Source organism: Xenia sp. Carnegie-2017, unplaced genomic scaffold (genome assembly GCF_021976095.1).
Source record: "Xenia sp. Carnegie-2017 unplaced genomic scaffold, XeniaSp_v1 HiC_scaffold_1, whole genome shotgun sequence".
In the NCBI taxonomy this organism is placed as follows: Eukaryota; Metazoa; Cnidaria; class Anthozoa; order Malacalcyonacea; family Xeniidae; genus Xenia; species Xenia sp. Carnegie-2017.
In genome coordinates, this window is record NW_025813402.1 from 8,838,857 (window position 1) to 8,859,090 (window position 20,234).

The 20,234-nt window shown below is 34.2% G+C and overlaps 3 protein-coding genes across 3 annotated transcripts; all 3 read right to left on the reverse strand.

Annotated features, from left to right (window-relative positions):
• Positions 1-130: 130 nt before the first annotated feature.
• LOC124444137 (tropomyosin-like) lies at positions 131-1,352 on the reverse strand. The gene has a single exon (XM_046994725.1). The coding sequence runs from the start codon at positions 1,189-1,191 to the stop codon at positions 457-459; it is 735 nt and encodes a 244-aa protein (XP_046850681.1). The 5' UTR covers positions 1,192-1,352; the 3' UTR covers positions 131-456.
• Positions 1,353-4,280: 2,928 nt separating this feature from the next.
• Positions 4,281-8,045, reverse strand: LOC124438622 (fibroblast growth factor receptor homolog 1-like). Its single transcript, XM_046988800.1, has 5 exons — positions 7,947-8,045; positions 7,431-7,502; positions 7,215-7,278; positions 5,204-5,300; positions 4,281-4,461 (listed from the first exon to the last, which is right to left on the reverse strand). Exons 1-5 carry the CDS (start codon positions 8,043-8,045, stop codon positions 4,281-4,283), a joined length of 513 nt encoding a protein of 170 aa, XP_046844756.1.
• Positions 7,431-17,960, reverse strand: LOC124438632. The gene is made up of 16 exons (XM_046988811.1): positions 17,880-17,960; positions 17,648-17,795; positions 16,327-16,506; positions 15,490-15,621; positions 14,947-14,984; positions 14,218-14,278; positions 13,223-13,252; positions 12,727-12,938; positions 12,610-12,666; positions 11,717-11,777; positions 10,867-10,989; positions 10,082-10,204; positions 9,221-9,446; positions 8,735-8,990; positions 7,947-8,131; positions 7,431-7,502 (listed from the first exon to the last, which is right to left on the reverse strand). Exons 1-14 carry the CDS (start codon positions 17,958-17,960, stop codon positions 8,738-8,740), a joined length of 1,725 nt encoding a protein of 574 aa, XP_046844767.1. The 3' UTR covers positions 7,431-7,502; positions 7,947-8,131; positions 8,735-8,737.
• Positions 17,961-20,234: the final 2,274 nt, after the last annotated feature.

Here is a 20,234-nt window from a genome sequence, read left to right on the forward strand (position 1 = left end):
AATGTGGAGAAGTGTTCGAAGTCAAAAGAAAAAAACAAATAATGCAGTACGGGGGAACAGATTACGCAGAGAACTAAAGCATTTTGGTAAAGTTATATGATGTGCCTGGATGATGACTTACTGGAATATGTTTTAAATTTTCATGTCGATTTATTTTGTATAATTAAATTGATAATAGTACAAAAAAATGCCGCTAATTATGATTTCAAAATATTTGAGAGTGTTCAATGTTGACTTCAAAGTTATTTGATCAGATGTACTAAATGTAGCTATCTAATTGAGTGTATGGTATTGTAATAATAAAGATTTAACCGTATAAATTTTTCCTAAACTATAGCTATCTAAACGATGAAAAACGTAGACTTGTTAGAACGGAAAGTCTACATTCAAAGATTCAAACAACAACAATCACATATCAGTCCAAATATTCTCAATTGATTTGCCCAAAATGTTAGATTAGACAGCATCAAGTTCATTAAATTGTTTCTCGACTTCTGAGAGTTTATCTTTCATGACACCAATGTCACATTTCAACCTCTCTATGATTCGTTCGCTTGCTTTCACAGTGGAATTTTTTTCCTCCTCCAACGCTGTCACTTGTTTAATTTGATCATTCAAGAAATTAATTTTCTCAGTGAACTCATCCTCTTTTTCCTGCAGCGTATTCACGTTTCCTTCCAACGAACTAGTTGTGGTCACAATGTCTTCGTGTTTGCTTTCTAATTCATTCAACTTAGCCATTGCTTGATTCAACTTCGCGTCGGCGCGTTTCAGATCAGCCAGGAGCTTTTTCTCGCGCAATGTGGCTTCTTTGAAAAGATTCTCTTTCTCTTCTACAGTGAATTTCATATCTTTTGCCATATCTTCAATCTCTCTTGTCTTTTCATACCCTTGTTCCTCTTTCTCCTCGAGAATTTTGCGATTGCTTTCTGACTTTTCGGATCGAGCATCGTGCTGCTCGAGTTGACTCTCAGTTTCGCTTTTCTTCTTATTCACCCGACGTATTTCTGCTTTTATAAATTCCACACGATTTCGCAAAGATCTGGCTTCTGTCTCACTGTTTGTCTGCCTTTCTTTGGCATGCTCAAGCTTTGCCTTACAATCTTCTTCAATCTCAATTGCTTCATCAATTTTCGTTCGATACTCGTTTATCCTCTGCTTTATGGTTTCAGTCGCTCGTGTCTTACTCATATTTGCGTTCTCGTTCCTATAAAGACTTAAATTTACAATTTCAACCGGTTGAATATTCTACGCAGCAAATCTACTCACTCTACGAGAAGTTATAATGGTTAATAATAACAAAGGCACAGCCTTCCCAAGCACTCACCAATCAACCAGGAGTTACGTATAAACATGAAGTGCTTATATCCGTTTTCGAAAATGCTACCTGCAATGATATGCATAATTATCGGTAGAGTGAATTGCCAATAATACCTCGACAGAACGCTGTCGAACACGAATATACGCTACATATTATTACAAATATATTTCATAGCATCTAAGAACGTTCTTTTCATGGAAATCAAACTTCCCTAGCATAATGTTTATTAAATTTGCTATCGAGATTACCAACGCACAAATATTTGTTATGGGCGTAGGAAATAATGAAATGCCTGACATTTGCAAACACACAACAGAACTTACGAAGCATAACGGCTCTCAGGAATAAATGCTAATTTATATATTAAGGACATTCTCAACATTCTCTGTCTGGCTGGCTTAAAAATAGAGAAATAACCAATAAAATCTACAGCCAATAGTCATTGGTTTTGAATATTTGCTCAACTAGGCATGGCATATACATTACGTTGTTGCTTCACTTGCTTTGGCTATGAATTATGAGCTCTCAAAGTCTCAGCATCAAATGGAAGGATAATTATAAAATTCTTTAGGTATGCAAGTACACGCGTTGACGCTCATCCAAAGATTAATTAATAGTAACTTATATATTTTATATATTTTGAAACTGTACTTGTTGTAATAGTTTGGCGAAGTTTTGATTAAAATTAATGTTTCATCCGAAAAACGGAAAACACTGAAATGATTAGTCATAGTTATATTTTCTTGAGTCTTACAATTTCGTGACGAGAATATGTTTGGTATGCACTGGCAAATATCAATAATTGAAAATAGGGACAAGAGTTTCGCCAGCCAGGAGCAAACACTTCGAGCAAATGTACTAACTCAACATAAAACGATTACTCGATAAGTTTTTACTCCATTTCACTTTACTGTTTTTGAGGCTTTTTGGATACTTTGTTGGTCACAAATGCGGTCGCAAACTCAAAGCACACACCTTATATTAAAAAAAACGATTCCACTCGCCTCAGCCAATCTAAAGTCATGATTCGAGTGGTTTACAAAGTATAAATATTGGCGTTCATACTAATATAAATTTCTTCGTATCCTTCTAATGGACAAATAATTGTTAAAAAGTTGTACATTTACCTATTGAAACAAACAAACATAACCATACAAAATACCCTGTATATCTTGAATATTCATCATTCACTTTGTCAAAATAAATAATAAAAAACGAAAACAAACGCTAATTTTAGCCAGCAGCGTTCACTCGAAAAACATTGTGAGTGATTTTTAAACCTTAAAAATAAAGACATAGCTAAATAATATAATGTACCGATCAATAAATGTTATGTACATTGCAAAATTCTACACTTGTGATTAGTGAACGCCGGATAGCTTGTTAAGATTTAACACAATGAAGGCTAATCCACAGGCCACAGCAAATAGAAGTTACTAGCCACAATGCATCAAGACTCGTATACAATATTGTTATGGTGTAACTTTAGCTATTTGCACTCCAAATCATAAAAAGTCAGTTTATCTCACAAAACCGTGATACGTAAGGCTGTTTTCAAAATCTCAACAGAAACGTCTGAACAAAATGCATTCTCCACAGAAGTTGAAGTTACAAACAAGGTTGTTTTTAGTCGACCAAATACGACAATTGTATTTTTCTGCTTAGCAAACACTTTTCACTGTAAGCTCTAGTAAATATACAGAAATCCCCTGACTTGACTGAGAGGAGTGCCAGACAATCACTTGAGGTTTGGAAAATCTCTCACAGCAAATATGCATATGGGGATTTTCTGAATGAAGGCGCTTTCATATTAAATTAAAGGAGAAATTGAAACTTTTTTTCTTTAAAGTCTTTTTTTAGGTTTTCCAGGGTCCTTAGCAATGTTTTTGCTGTGGAGAGAGAGTAGGTTTTTTCAGTCTAATATGTTGGGTCTTTGTTCTATGCCTGGTATTTTGGTATTCCACACGATAAATACTAAGCAAATTTTGAAATTTAATAAGAGCCTAGATCCATTGCCACATTACAAATTTGAGTAGCCTTTACTTTGGCATTGTCACGGTCATCTGTTCAGCGGCAGGAATGAAGAACATTTGCTCACTTTCTTCTATAGAGAAGAACGTCGAATGCAGTTTGACCAATCAACTTTGCGATTCAAATTGTCCAGTTAGAAACGATATAACTGACCCCAACCATGGGCACCAACTCAAAGTAATGATGTGGCTTCAGTACTTGTTGCTCGATATTTTCAAACTCCGACGTGAGCAGTGAATATTATTGTAAAAAACAGCAAATCAACGTAATTGACATGTAAAATTACTTAAAATAACTTTTTTAAAAATATCAAAGGGACTCAGCTCCAAAGTTTCCCAAAAAACAGTTATAGCTACACAAAAAACATTACTGTTCTTTTAGAATTTAAGTCAAATGCGTACCGACTATAGTTGACAACCAGAGACTTTGTCGTGGTGACAAATTTAAAAATTGTCTTAAAAAGAGCAAATACCATATGGTGAATGGTCAAATACTAACGTAATAGTTTTTAAAAGAACTGTTTAAGCCAAAATACTAAACCAACAATTCCAAAAGTGTTGACCATTCACCTATTATTTGCTCATTTTAAAAGACAACTTTTAAAGTAGACATCCACTTCGTGACAGCAGTTATCTATCCACTTCTCTCTTAGAGGTATTGTACGTAAAAATTCGTTGCTAATAATAGTACTTTAAAATATCTTTTCGATATGTTGACAATGTTACAACTTACAATTGTCTTAAGCCTTAATGATACACACGTTACGGATTTCTGATAACATTGCCGTATTGCGAATCTTGTGCTTCGTAATTTTAACTATGTATATATTATACGCTCACAATGCGACAAAGCAAAAATTAAAGTGAGAATTAGTGAAACGAGAGCCGTAATTTGTTCAAACTTCGTTGAATCATAAAGCACCATTACTTCATGCTGTAACGGTGTTCTCATTTTTGTCCGTCTCGCTCACTGAAACACTCTCCTGCAATGGATCAACGTTCACGTACGGATTCTCTCCTTTGCTCATTTTCCATAAAGTGTCACGCAAATTTGAAAAAGTTGGTCGCTCTTTCGGATCAGCACGCCAACATTGAAGCATCACGTTATACCTACGTAAAATATTCGCAGAAGCACTTAAATAACAATAAACTTATGGCTCACAAGCAATCATTAGTGTTATACAATTTAGGTAAACGACTTACAACTCCTATTTATACACGAGTTTTTGGCGAATTCACAACACGTTGTGTAATCTATACTTTTTGGTGAATATGCACGATTAAACATGTAACGTCCAGGGGTGCACATTAAAGAGGTGTGTGTGAAGGAGGAATGGGGAGAACATACCCAACTTTTACGAGCGTATAGAAATTCCAGCCAAAAATTTGGACTATTATTTTAAATGAAAACACGCCACAAAAGTGGTGTCAGTAGCTACGTGGAACCATTCATGCAGCTTTTTTTGGGTATGTGCACCACACCCGGAAAAACGGAAAAAACATATGGGAAAAGGATGACAAGCTAAAGACATTATTAAGATGGTAAACATCTTAGTTAAGGTCTTGCCATAATATTTTTCGATGTAAAGAGGTTCAATAAAAAAATTTGGAAAAAGTTTGGGTATTTTCTGTTTTTGAAATTTGAAAGAATGATTTTGTGAGCACGGATTTGCATGAAGCAAGCAAATCTTTAACTATATGTGAACCATGTTCGAAAGGACGTATTCTTTAATAAATATAGACAATTGATTTGTCCGATTTGTAAAAATTTGTGCAGTAAATCAGTACAAAAGCGCGCATAACTTGGTTCTGGAAAAGGTTATCACATTAAAAAACAATACTTTTTACTTACATTTCATCGTTGCAGTTGCTAGACTTCTCCAGTCTTTCCCCGCGGTTGAGGTAATTTAGCAATTCTCGATCAGATAGTGAAGGATAAGGAAAATCCCCTACAGACAAAACAACAATAAGAAGGTAAAAGTCGCCGTAAATTGTTTAGTGCTACAGTGATTGATCAACCAAATGTTGAGTTGCATTAATTGTCACTCGCTCGTTCGCAGAAAGCAAAGATGAAAATTTAGAAGTGCCACATGCAGTATGACATAGCTGCATTCATTAGGGAGCCTTAGCAAAGACTACGAGTACGCTACGAGTACGACTACGAGTACGACTACGAGTACGAATTACGTCATTTTGGCGCGAAAACATTGTTGCGACAACAACAACAAACTTCCTCGTGCCATTCTCTTACACGGTCAAACTTAGTAATCGTTGTCGTAGTCCTCCTCGTTGTCGTGGTCGTACTCTTGCTAAAGCTCCCCATTAATCAGGTAAGATTACATATCGTGCTGGCCAACAACCACACTGTATCCATCATCAAACTGTATCTATACTCGATTGCATCGCTTTATATTCTGCTCAACCGTTTATAATATAATTTGTGTGCACTTTATGCTTGCGTTAGAACCGTCTTGAAATTTATACACCCAACGCAAAGCTATTTGAAATTATCATACAAACAATGGGTTTTACTTCTTTTGTTAATTTGATAGATGTATGAACATTTTTTGTGATGAAGTGTTCTTCAAAAAGTTTGAACTGGTTTACAAGAGAAAAATTTCATGTGATAACTTTTTACATATTCATTTCAAAAGCCATATCTACCTAGAGTGCTGATTTCCCAAAGTACAACTGCGTAGGACCAACTAAAAATTTGAAAAAAATGCATTTGCATGGTTAAGCGTTTCCTTCATAATATGATAATATTATAGCTGTATCAAATTATAGCCATTTAGTTTACATTACACATTCCTAAAATTTCAGACACGAAAAAATACTTGGTCGGTAATTTGTGGTTGAAATTTGCCCTCTAAAATCTAAATTAAAAACCCGCTTGACTTCGATACACTCCGACTTCAAATAACCATTTCCACTCACAGATCTAATAAAACTTAACTGTACGAAGGAAAGAAATAATAAAGCAAAGCTTTATTTTATGTGGCAACAAAGACAAGTCAAGTAGAATGGTATCTTGTATGGACGATGGGGAAAAGGCCTTCTGTTTATATAGATATTGCACTCACACGTCACTAGAGCTTGAGTACATCCTTTCCCGGATAGCCTCTATTGACAGCCACCTTAGAGGTATTTTTCCTTTTGTTGTTTTCACATAAACCCCTTCTCTTGATAAACCAAAGTCCGATATCTTCAGTGTATAGCCTTGGCCAATCAAAATGTTCCTTGCAGCAAGATCTCGATGGACTATCCCCTTACCAGCTACATATGCCTGTTATATATATATAATATATAAATAATTGTTTCTAGTTTAACATAATGAGCACATGGAATAATTGGTTAGGTTTTTATGTAATACACAAAACTGTATATAATTCATAAAACGTATTATTAAAACATAGGGCGATTAACAAGAAATGTGTGATAAAACTACATAAAATACATGAACATAAAACTAAGACTTCTTTATCAACATATAAAAACAAAAATGTATTTAAGTTAAGTTTGCTAAAATACAACAGAATTAAAAAATTTCTATAAAAACTAGTTTTCGCACCATTCCATTAGCAATTTGTAGAGCGAACGATTCGAGATGTTCATTCTTCTCGATCATTTTGTAGAAATCACTTTTTTCTTCATCTTGAAAACTATTAGTCTTCATATGTTTTGGATCTACAAAATAGAGATCACTTGTGGAATGAAGTATTGTGAAACTGGAAATAAATTGATAAGCTACTGTTGTGCGAAGTAAAAATCACAAGTTCCTTGAGTATATTGAAAATATAAAACAAGTTTATGCTAAGCGATGTGTGCTGTTGCATAATGCTCTGATCAATATTTTATACTACCTTGATCTTTTTTTCCTCCGAAACAAGTCTCCTTTTGAACATCGTCATCTTCCACACATTTATTCTGTCAATAAAAAATCCCGTGCATGAGTTTTAAATTTTTTTGCAAGGTTGACTTTGGCGGGAAAGAGAGAAATAGGTTTCTCAACTAGTCATAATGCTACAACTGTCAATATATATATTATATATTTTATGATAGTTACATAAAAATATCACCTCTTTGCCTGCCAATGACAGCTCTTCGGCGTCTTCCTTTTGATCGTTCTCTGGAGGGTTCTGGTTCGATAACTGTTAAAAGGAAATTTTCACAAAAACTCTTTAATTAATAGGCATTTATTTATATGTGGCCTTTTTATGTAATAAACCGTGTACACACTAAATTTTTATATATAATTTACCAAAATTAAGGTTAGATCACGAGCTTGTCTATAGCTACATAGCTATGAGTTGAAATAATAGAAACTACATAACCAGTGCTGTAGAACTAAATTCATCAGATGGGGGGCTCTTTTGACGAAGCTGAAGCCATGAAATTATGAAAAATTACCCATTTCAAAGGTAGAAGGGGGTCTCCTCCCCCAAGCGCCCCCCAACTTCTACAGCAATGTACATAACCATTAAAGAACTTTGGCTCGAGAAAAAATTTGTTCTAATTTCCCCATATCACAAAAAAGCGCATCGTAGATTCGTCAGCTTTGCATGCATGTTTCAACTTTGTGTAGAATATTTTACCTTTGCTTTCACAGCTTTAATGTAATCCAGCAGGTTACCGTGTGGTGCATACTCTATTATCAAGCAAATGGGCAACGTCAATGTACAGCAGCCAAGCATTTCTATAACATTTTCGTGTTCTCCAAGCTTTTTCATCAGCTCTATTTCACCGATAAAGTCTTCCGCAGATTTTTCCGTGACAGGTTCTGAAAACAGAAAACTAAAATGATGATGGCGTATGTATAAACGGAAATCTCTATTTTAAGCAATTTGTAGCAAGTCACGCGCACGTTTAAAAGTTCAAATTTTGAAAAGCTGGGTCAAGAAAAGTACGAAAAAGTAAAAACGTGTTTTTCAGCGACAAATTACAATGATCAAATAAATCAATAGCTCCTTGAATAAAAATTATTGACAGGAGCCAATTTTCTGGTTGTGTTTCAATAATGTAGAAGGAGGTGACAAATGATCTTCACTTCGTGAGTGTTTTCAAAGTTCAATATTGATCCTTGCAGAAATAAGAAATTTTCCTGTATTTAGAAAAATTCCTTAATACATCCTTTACGACACTTTACGACAGCACAACACAAGAAGCCTGTTCATACAACAACTTAATTCTAAATTGGTTGAAATATCGAAAGACAAAAAATGAAAAGATAAAACCAGCTTTGAGAATTTTTCATGCGTTCTGTCTACCGCAACCACTTAATTCAGTTTGAACATTTCATACAACAGTATTTTCTTTCAATACAAAGGACATCACGTCTTCGAGAAGTCGATAAAGTTTTTACTTCGGTATAAGAAACGTATACCGTTTAGAGTTTTACCGCAACCAGCGTCCACTCTGGTTCAGCGGTTATTCCAAGGGCTCTCGCTCGATGAACGAAACCGAACGCACCCTTGCCAAGACATTCTTCAAACTTGATTTGTTCGGCGTTGAATTCGTAACCATCGGTGAGACCATTAGATATGGCATGTTGAATTTCCTGAGGAACATATATGAGATTGACTTCCTTATCGTTCAGATCAACTTGATTTACTTTTAGCGAACCATCACCGAGATTGGAACTAATAAATAAAAACGCGTCAAACGATTTATTTTTCTTGAAACCTATTTTACTTCATCAAAGAAACATGTCAAACCAAGTACTTTTTACAACCCAAACGAGTATTTTATTTATTTTATTTCATCGAGATAGACAAAAACTAGACACAAAAAATGTTGCCATATATCCAGTAGCCAAAACTGGAAAATTTGAATCAATCAGAAAGAAACATAGATGCTAGCTAACATTTACCGTGGTGGAAAATAGTGGTATAGGTGAGAGTTGGATTCTGATGGTGGAATCCCAGATTGATTATTTTGAAATGCTTCCAACACCATCTCTTTTTTCCTCTTTAATCTCCATGCAAACGCTACCAAAATCAATGCTGTTATCAAAGCTATGGCCAATATCGGTAAAAGAATAGGGAGAAGTTTGCTATCATCTTCTTTTTTCTTATTAGACGCCGTAAACACAATCTCTAAAAAATAGAAAATAATACATGGTTAACATGAAACAAAAGCATTACCATATCTATCACTTAAGAGTTTGAGTAAAGACAAATATAAACAGTAAAATCCCCCAGGACAAGCTTCAGTTTTTAAAATAATATTAATAGTTACTTCTAGTAGTAGTAAGCTTGCAAATATATAAACTATTTCAAACCAATCCATTATGTTAAAGGAGATTATTAGGGCTTGTCTCTTTTCATAATTATCATCTCTTAATCAGCCTAAAATTTACGAATCTCTTAAAATAAATCCCAATGGCAAAGATTCGATGTTTCTCTGCAAGGAGAATGATTAGCCTTTTATAGCTGTACGAGAAAGTGTACGCAATGCCTGTCAAATTGAATTCCATGTTTTCAATGAATTAATTTTGCATTTTCAAAAATAAAATCTTATTAACGTATAATTAGATGTACCCAAATCCACTACTATTTTTATATAGCTAATTATACTGTATTCATCGTCTATAACAATATGATACATTTTGATTTGATGTTCGGACAATCATAATCAAAATCATCAATTCTCCTAAAACCAAAGATCTGTGAACACATATAATTTAGATACATAAACAATCAATCGACCGTTGATATCTAACTTTTCTAACCTTTGCATGTTTTACCATCGCCAGTAAAACCGTCCTTACACTTGCAGACTGCAGTTCCATCAAAAACATTTGCTGGCAAGCACGTTGCGTTTTCCATGCAGCCTTCTCCGCAAGGTCTTCTTACTACAAACACATTGAAAGAATAAGAGGATAAAACAACAAGAAAGTTACAATGTATCCTATATCATGAGTTAAGTTGGGGATACCACAGCACAAGCAAGCAACCCCATACATAACACAAATAACATCGATCGTATAGCTAAAATTTACAACCATATAACGGTAAACTGCAACGATAAAACGAGCGAGAAACCACATATAATGCTAACTTTCAACCAGATATTACACTAATTAGTAACCAAAGTTTATTGCAACTCTTCATAAATGCTGTTAATTGCGTTTGACGTCATTCAATCTAAATTTCCCCAGTGTTGTGATAATCGCCTCCATCGTAACATGTTAAATCTGAAGAACACTGTTTATCAGAGTACTGACAAAACTAATGAAATTTGAAATTTCCTTTACTTTGTTTGTTGAGAAAGAAAAATATACACAATACGTCAAAGATTAGTACGGTGTAGTATGCTTTGGGTTTGTTTTTTCTATCCATAAATTTCCAAAGTGACATATACTGTTTTCATTGTCTATGAAATATGATACATTTTGATTTGATGTTCGACAATCATAATCAAAATCATCAATTCTCCTAATACCAAAGATCTGTGAACACATATAATTTAGATACATAAACAATCAATCGACCGTTGATATCTAACTTTTCTAACCTTTGCATGTTTTACCGTCGCCAGTAAAACCGTCCTTACACTTGCAGACTGCAGTTCCATCAAAAACATTTGCTGGCAAGCACGTTGCGTTTTCCATGCAGCCTTCTCCGCAAGGTCTTCTTACTACAAATACATTGAAAGAATAAGACGATAAAACAACAAGAAAGTTATAAGGTATCCTATGTCATGAGTTAAGTTGGGGATACCACAGCACAAGCAAGCAACCCCATACATAACACAAATAACATCGATCGTATAGCTAAAATTTACAACCATATAACGGTAAACTGCAACGATAAAACGAGCGATAAACCACATATAATGCTAACTTTCAACCAGATATTACACTAATTAGTAACCAAAGTTTATTGCAACTCTTCATAAATGCTGTTCATTGTGTTTTGACGTCATTCAATCTAAATTTCCCAAGTGTTGTGATAATCGCCTCAATCGTAACATGTTAAATGTAAAAAACACTGTTTATCAGAGTACTGAGAAACTAATGAAAATTTAAATTTCCTTTACTTTGTTTGTTGAGAAAGAAAAATATACACGATACGTCAAAGATTAGTACGGTGTAGTATGCTTTGGGTTTGTTTTTTCTATCCATAAATTTATAATATAAATCCTAGGATTTATATTAAGTATAATCTCTGATGATGGCTTTGCAATAAATTTATAAATTGACATAGTTTCTGTGGATTTTAACCACCAAAACTCCATAAAATTGAAATTCATCAGAAGTGTAAATACATTACAATTGTTAATGACTCCCATTTTAACTTACAAATTGGAAATCAGTCGACACAAGCATGACAATTAATAAGTATTTAAAAGAGTAATAACATACTTTGGAGAAACTTTTGCTGGATGATGTCATGGAGACAGTTGATTCCGTGATAGGCCTCGATCTAAAAATAATCTTATGCTTGCTACATTTGATCTGTTGCATTTATGTTTTGAATGTATGCAAATTTACTATGCATGGTTAATCGTTGACGTCAAGTCATGATTACATGCGTTTCCATTGTGCATGCGTCGCTTGGCAATGCTAGAGATCAACTATCAAGGCAGGAATACATTTTAATAAAACAATTCTGCAACACTGCACCTCAGACTGCACACAGCACACACGAAATTGAGAAAAATTACTCTTGCCTCGTTAGGCCAGGTAAAGATGAGATTTTTATAGACATATCTCGAGGCGTACCTTGAATAGGCATATCTTCAGGCATAAGTTTGCATAGGCATGTCTTAAAACATAAATTTGCATAGGCATATCTCAAAGCAGAAATTTGCATAGGCATTTGCCAAAGCATAAATCTGCAAATGCAAAGACATATCTTAATGCATAAATTTGCATAGGCATATCTCAAAGCATAAAAAAAGTAAATTAGAAAACATCAAAGCAAACCATGCAATTTCCATTGTCAAAAAACAAAGTATAGATTGTCATCTATAATCGTCCTTATCAATCCATACTTATTTGTTATGTTTAAAATCAGACAGCAAATTCTTTCTCAAAAGGTACCCAAAAAGAAGTGTTAAAAACTTGAATAGCAGATTACTATTATACTCCTGTATTTCAAAATTATCTTACGTCACAGCACAAACACTTGCCTCCGCAACTTATTTTCAAAGTAAGTTTTAGAAAGAAATGCATTGTATATTTAGAGACCACTCACAAATTTCTATTCAACAAAAATTAAAATAAAAACATTCCTCATATGGCTTATGACAAACCTCAAGTCTGTATTCTCCTTCTGACAGGTCTTTCAAGTCAACTTGATAGTTGTTAATCTAAATAACACACCTATTAATCCATTGTAGTTCAATTAAAAAATCTTCCTTGAAACTTACATTTTCATTTGCAGAAACCCTGCTTGTCCTAAAGTTGGAATGGTCTTGCCTTTCTTCTATCGTCAAGCGATAAAAATCTATTGTTTCCATCTTAATCCATCTCTCAGCATTCCATGTAACTTCAACATCGAAGGACGAGTTTGTTTTATTGTTGAGAGATATTTTTTCTGATATGACAGTTGATGTGTTATTCGTTCGTGTAGTTTTTGGTACTGAAGTTGAGAAAATCAATGAATCATTTCAGACGAATATGCAAAAACTGCATAGGATAGTTATTTAATTTACAAACGAGAGCACCAAGTTAGAATAGAGGATTTCTAAAGAAACACTTTTTATTTTTTGACCCTGCATGATCGGGCTAAATGATTGAAACGCGTCAACATAGCTAGCTATCATTATTTATAACAAATTCGACCAGCTTTTAAGAATTTAAAATGGAGTATCTTGAACTCATAAGTCAATGGTATAATATGCAGCTATACTTTGATTGACTCACCAGGACAAGATGATACATTTTGCAGACATTCTAAAAAAAGCAGAAAATAATGAGAAAAAAATATGGCCAAATGCAAATTGAATCTTATGGAAATAATTATTGCCAAGCTTTAGCTTGGTAGCGCAACATTTTCCTAGTTTTGTTTCGGTTTCCATCGCGTTGTTAAAAGTACTTCTGCATAAGAAACAGTGGAAAGGATCCGAAACCCGTTTTGAGAAATCATTCACAATGATATGAAATCACTTGAGACGAAAAAAAGAATCACTGAACCAATGAACGAAAGCTTCTTCAGATCAGTTTTTGTTTTTTCCTGACTAAATTCAAAAAGACAGACTTGAGAGATTTGACCGATTAATGTATCTAGAGAAGGAGCTTTTGAAATCGCGTACGCTTTCCAGTGCTAGGTTTTGAAACAAAGTCTTAAAAATCAACTGTAAAATATAACGTCTCGCGATAAGTTCTTTTACAAATAAATCATAGTGACGTGTAATAATAAAATGTTTACCCTGGGTATTGGAGGGAGGGGCAAGTTCACTATACTTCTCATTTTTAAAACATTTTGATTCCTCCTAGTTTCAACTGTTCTACATCTATCATCGTACACCTAGATTTGTAGATACATGTTTGCTTGTAACTGTGGTACTCTTTAAACGTACCCAAACTCCACACATACGACAAAAGATTCTTTATAGAGACGAAACTTAGGATTCTCAAACAGTCAGTTTTATTTGCGTAGGTTAAATAGTACCAAATAACCAAAATAATATACACAAATGCTTACAATTGGATTTCAGACCATTTAAAACCTGACTGCACTAGAGAGCGCTGGTTTTAACAATTGAAACGTCGTCAACCAGATTTTAAAAGTGAAAATCTTGTGCTTACCCAATATTTTCTATTTATTTCAGCCACTAATATAACACTAGGGCAAATTATAGCCATCATTAAAAATCTAAAACATGCATACCAAAATACTGAGCATAAAGTAAACTTGCCTGGAATTCTGAAAATTGTCGTCGATTCGAAGCTATTTGTAGCGGCGTCTTTTACAGAAAACTAAACAAAAAAAAATGCATTTACTAAGAGAATCGCACACATCTTTAACGGAAATAAATGACATGTTTACGGGAATCAACATTTTGTAAACCACGTACATACAAATGTGTTTTATGTTCGACTGAGATCTTTAGATAAAAATTAGCTATTGAGTAACGGCATGTGAGGATATTCAAAAAATACATAAGAAACTTGTCCTTGGTGATAGTTCTTAATGTAAAAAATATAAACACATTTAAATTGAAAGAGCGATGAGAAATAGTCATGTTTTTACTAACATTGTGTTCAAATATGCATAAAAAATTAGAATTTAAAAGAGATCTTTATACAATACTAATAAGGACAACGTTTTCCACCACATAGCCATAAGTTTATATGGACAAGAAATATATGCACAATTAAGACAGAGGATATAGATCATGAAAGCTATTATATATCTACATCGTTATACAATGATAGCAGTGTTATGAATGTCAAAACACTCAAAGTTTATGAATCTTCAAAGTCAAGTGAAGAGTACTGAAATGACTATAAATGCCAAGAATGTCGAAACGTCACTCAATGTTCAAACTCAGGTACAAGCCATTTGCCTTATTGATTAATTGTCTTAAATTTTAAATTTAAGTATAAAAGCCAAGAAACAAATTGAGCAATAAAACCATCCTTACCTTGACAGAATATGTACAACCGAAGTGAATCGATTTTTCTTTAATCCAAATTCACGAACGGCATTTAACGATAACGAATTTTGATTCTATACGGGATGATATATGAATATAATAGCTAGAGATCATCTTTACGCATCAAATGACACCCATGGTGGGTTTGTCAGATCTATCTACAAGGGGAGTCTGTAGAAGGTAATCATATTTTCATAAGCACATCGCGGTCATTCATAGTAGCTAACTTAGCTTACGAAGTAAACGTGCGTGTGCATAAAAAATTAGAATGTGCAACAAAAACATGCAGTTCAAATAAGAATCGTCGCTAAAATTGAATAAAAAACTTCCTCAAAAACGCAAAAATGCAGTTCGACACCATCTTATGTCAAGGTTAAAAGAGTTTTGAACCATCGTAATTCGTAATTATTTAATATATTAAGAATATAACTAATTATTTTTTTACAAAACAATACAATCGATCTTCATGCCATGTCACGTGTTTGTGACGCAGCCATGACGTAATTCGATGCTAAAAGGGAGGGCATATACTTACTTGATAAGGAAATTCATTTGAAAAACTGTCTTCGTGATAGTATGAACACAACTCATTCCTGTCCTTATCATCGTCTTGAAGTTGGCTCACGATGACTTGGATTGTGTCGCCTTTAAGGGCTGAGATATCTACAAACAAACACCAAGTAAAACTCGTTGTATGTTTTTAACGAATGTCATGAGTCATGAAGATCTAAACTTGCAAGTTTAACACCAAAAATGAGCAGATTGATTGATTCAACCAGATCATTAGTAAAAATTTTTGGAAGAAACGATAAAGAAAAACATTGTCTGCATAACATAAAAAAATGAAAAACGAAAACCAAAACAATGTTGAGAAGGCAGTGTTTTTTTTTTAATTTTCGTTTTTAACTCAGGCGTTTTCCATGAACTTGCATGTAGGAGAAAAATACATAGGCTCAATAACTATCACTACATGCCATTTTCGGTATCGTTCAGACTATTTTAAATCAGCATGTGGAAAGCAACATGTGGAAAGCAACAAATTCAAGGCAAAAGATTAACTTAGCCACCTTTTTCAGCCAAAAAAACGTACTCTTCATTATTATGATACTATTGCATGCGTTTAGGACCTATTTTATATTTCAGTGAGCACTGACAACATCTACCAATTTCGCAATGTTAACAGCACATCGTATAACGAGTACGATACACGAAATTGATCACTAAACTAATACATCGACCATGGTCTAGTTATGTTGGTTTAAGTGTTAGAGTTGGCGATTACTTTCGCAATAATTGCTGAAAGCTCATTAGCATTTCAAGCACATCATCATAACCGCAGTCCGCTAGAAAGTGACTTATTTCTCTTACTGGTAGGATATTGCCAATGCAAAGTAGCATCCAACACCACAGGTAACCTTCCTTGAACTTTTAAGGACACACTCATTGACATTTGTCCAACGGCACATGGAAAGGTAATGTTCACTTTCTTTAGTGGTCCAAACAAAATTTTTCTTCGTGAGACAAGACCATACGTTCGCTTGCAAAATTCTGCAAAGTGCAACAAAATATGCCTTTAAAAAGTTAGGAACAAAAATGGACCTGGGCTAGTCTACAGTTTGCCCAGTACAGCAGACACCAATGTCAATTTCGAGACTACCATTAGCATTGCAGCAAATCAAATTTAAACAAACAACAAGTCAAGAAATCTAATAAGGCTAAAAGATTGAATAGTGCAAGTTTTGTTTTCTGAAGCTCAAATCATCACAAGGTATGAGCAACTAATTATGAAGGCGCATCATGGAGTCGCTTACTTGTTAGCCATATCATATGCAAATCACATCATCTACAAAAAGTATCGACCTTTACTGAAACAGCGAAAGATCGATAATTAGGTGGGGAGCTCATATTCACACATGCATGTCGTAATCCGTAGAAAACGATGGATTTCAAAGGCGCTTTATGCGGCATATCAAGCATATATGAGTATTAGCCCCCCTCCCACCCTTCCCCCAAATTATTGATCTTCCGCGGTTTCTGCTTAATGTTAAATAGTAGCTATAACGAGCTCAAAACCTATTCACGGTGAGATCGGTAGAAAATCAAGCACGTTTTTACTCATACAATGCAAATATTTTTTGTACATTCACTGGACGAAAAATGAATGGTAATTATTATCGACGATTATACTCAATAATTATTTTGCTGATAAATATGCATTAAAGGAGTAAAACATTGAGCTGCATGGCTTCGCCAATGGGCGAGATAATCTTTTGCTTCAATTAGGGAGCTCATTTTGAAATAAATATTCAACCTATTTTCAGTAAATTAGTTGACGTTCATAAATAAAAAAAAGGTGACATGCATTGACGATGACGTGCAAGCAATCATGCCATATTACGATTGAGCTTCAAGCGTACTTTAGTAAAGAAGCATCAATATCAGATAATGAAACAAACTTTTTATCATGGTCAATACATACGGCCAATTAAATACTGTCACCAGACATTAATTACGGCAAACCTGACGTTTACTCCTCATTTGACTCTGAAGACGACTACCGCTAAGGTTGTCAAAACGTCAGTCAACATCAACACCAACAGTCCTTCTCAGGACTCCACTAACCTGGACGATATACATCTACAAACATGTAACGATACTCCGGAGTTCGAACCATTCACTTTAAACTTACCACTTGTCGAATACCATGGCGTCCACTCCCCAAACATAATTGCCGTTCCATCCAGACCAATAGCTGCAACACGAAATCTGTACTGAAACCCATTTACGAGATTTTTGACACGGATAGATTGTGGATTTCTGATCCGTGTTTCATTTGTCTGATCATAGTTAAAGAAAAAAAACAATAGTATATTTATCTTAAGAATAATTGCAAGCAAAAATTAAATTTTTCTTGAACTTACCAAAGCATAACTTTGAACATAAGGTGGCAGACGGAGCGAGTCTAGACCGGACGTGTTTAGCTGAACATGAACAACGTACATGGCAATTTTCCCAGGAATTCATTCGAGGTATTCCATTGTATCACCATAAAGTCATAGCCTGGCTGTAACAATGTAGGCTTGCTCAACACGGAGATGTTTAAATCACGTGGGAAAACTATAAATATGACGTTACATGTGTTCACATCATGTTCAAAAATGATTACAAAATATGTATTGGTTCTAAAAACAATTCATCAACTTGACAAGGCTTAATTTTCCCAAGGATCTCATTGGTAAATATTATATAATTAGTCTCTCATATAGTAAAATGACATAAACTACATATACATTCGATAGATGTGAAAAATAAAAATTAACATGCAATGCTTTAATGAATAAATGATTACAAAAACTAAGATTACCATCCACCGACATGAACATACAGGAGTGAACAAAAAAAATCAGGGGCGCAGCGAGCTCAATACTTTTTGTGAGGGGGGCGGGCGCAATATTCATCAATTCATGTTTTGCCCTATTATTTAAAATCGATTGTTTTCTTTGGATTATAACATGCATATTTGAATATTGCCCCCCCCTCAATTATCGATGCTAGCTACTGCCCCCGATAAAAATACATGTTTACTTGAGGACATTATTAAATTACTTAATGGAGAAGAAACGTTTTTATTTTAGCTTATTCTGAGTATAAAGTTCAGAAATGAAAGCTCATGCACTATAATTGATTGTTCATGTAGCAATATGTCAATAACACAAAACAAAGAAGAGAAGTTTCTATGAAATGTGAAGGTTGATGTGATGCGATGGTCAACCTTAGGCGGTTGGGTCTATGCTTTTTTGTCATAAATTGTTTATTTATTCTTCCTGTTTAAATTTATTTTTCATTTTTTCAAGCGTCTCCAAAGTTAACGAACAACGGGCCTATAAACGATAACTATCTATGGAGGACTACATTTTGTTCACCCCCCCTGCATTTCGACCATACTTTAACCGTCTCATGCATTACGGTGGTCAGCACGCAACTTTGACCAGTCATTATCATGATTTGAATTTAAAGAAGTTTATTTTTACACTCAAGTCCTAAAGCATTGACATGCAAATTGAGAAACTTTAAATTTGGAAACTCGAAATTGGGAAACTCTGGACGCTATCTTGGTGCGAATGAAGTTGTATTTACACTCAAAGCCCTTCCTTTCCGGTCATTTTTATTTAAGCTTAAATATGCTGAGCTAGTTTTGAAAGTTACTTCATATAGCATATGTCTCTACAATTTGCAGAGTCAGGAATTTATACATGACTTATGAGAAATGTAGGTTGAGTTACTTCAAGTTTTGAAAGTTACTTCATATAGCTACATATTTTACGAAAGCACAAACAATCTCTACAAATTTGCAGAGTCAGGAGTTTATATTATGACTTGGTGGTCATGAGAAATGTAGGTTGAGTTACTTTTTTCGATGTCCATAGAATAAACTTAAGAAAAGATGCTTCGTCAATCGTCATTGCTGAACTAATGAGAAAATTAGCACTTTCATTTCTCTACTTATCGATGTGCCCGTTGAAAAATACGAATAAGTATAGTCGGAAGTTCCAATCAAAATGCTTACGTCAGTAGACACAATATCGTGTGTGACTGAGGTAATATACGTGCAGAGAACTTCCCTTCCTCTCCAGACCAAAATGTCTGTTTCCTCTGCTAAAAACTTCAAAATGTCCATAATCTGTAAAGATGGTATGTTACCTGTGTTGTTGATGGCACGCAATGGTAAACTTTGACAAGACGAATTGCAGGATTGTTTTTCCTCCTTCAACGATGTCTGCGTTTTCTTTAGACATGGCTCACCGATCTTGTTCTGTAAGAGGACAATTAATCATGATAAATTACCATTATCATTGTTATAAACAGCATACAGGATCTTCTCTTCATAGTTGCATGATATGAATTTTTGTCTTTGCTCTTTTTTGACTCCAGCATTATAAATTTTGTGCACGTTATCTTTATGCAAGAATAATAACAAAAGTATAATAACACATTTTTTTCATGTTTTATTCATTTATGCAGGAGATTTTGAATAATAATCACGGTATAGCTAAGACCTCTTGCCGTTTTAAAAAACCCGATGAGTAGTAATAATAATAATAAGAAGAACAATAAACCATAAGAATAGTGATAAAAAACAATGAAAGAATAATATTGTCATCTATGTAGCTGTAGGCCTGTAGCTATATAGTTGTAAATCTTTTATTGGCGATTGTTCCTTCTGTTTTAGTCCTAGTAAGAATACTATCTCCTCGTTCAACTAGATAAAGTGCCTA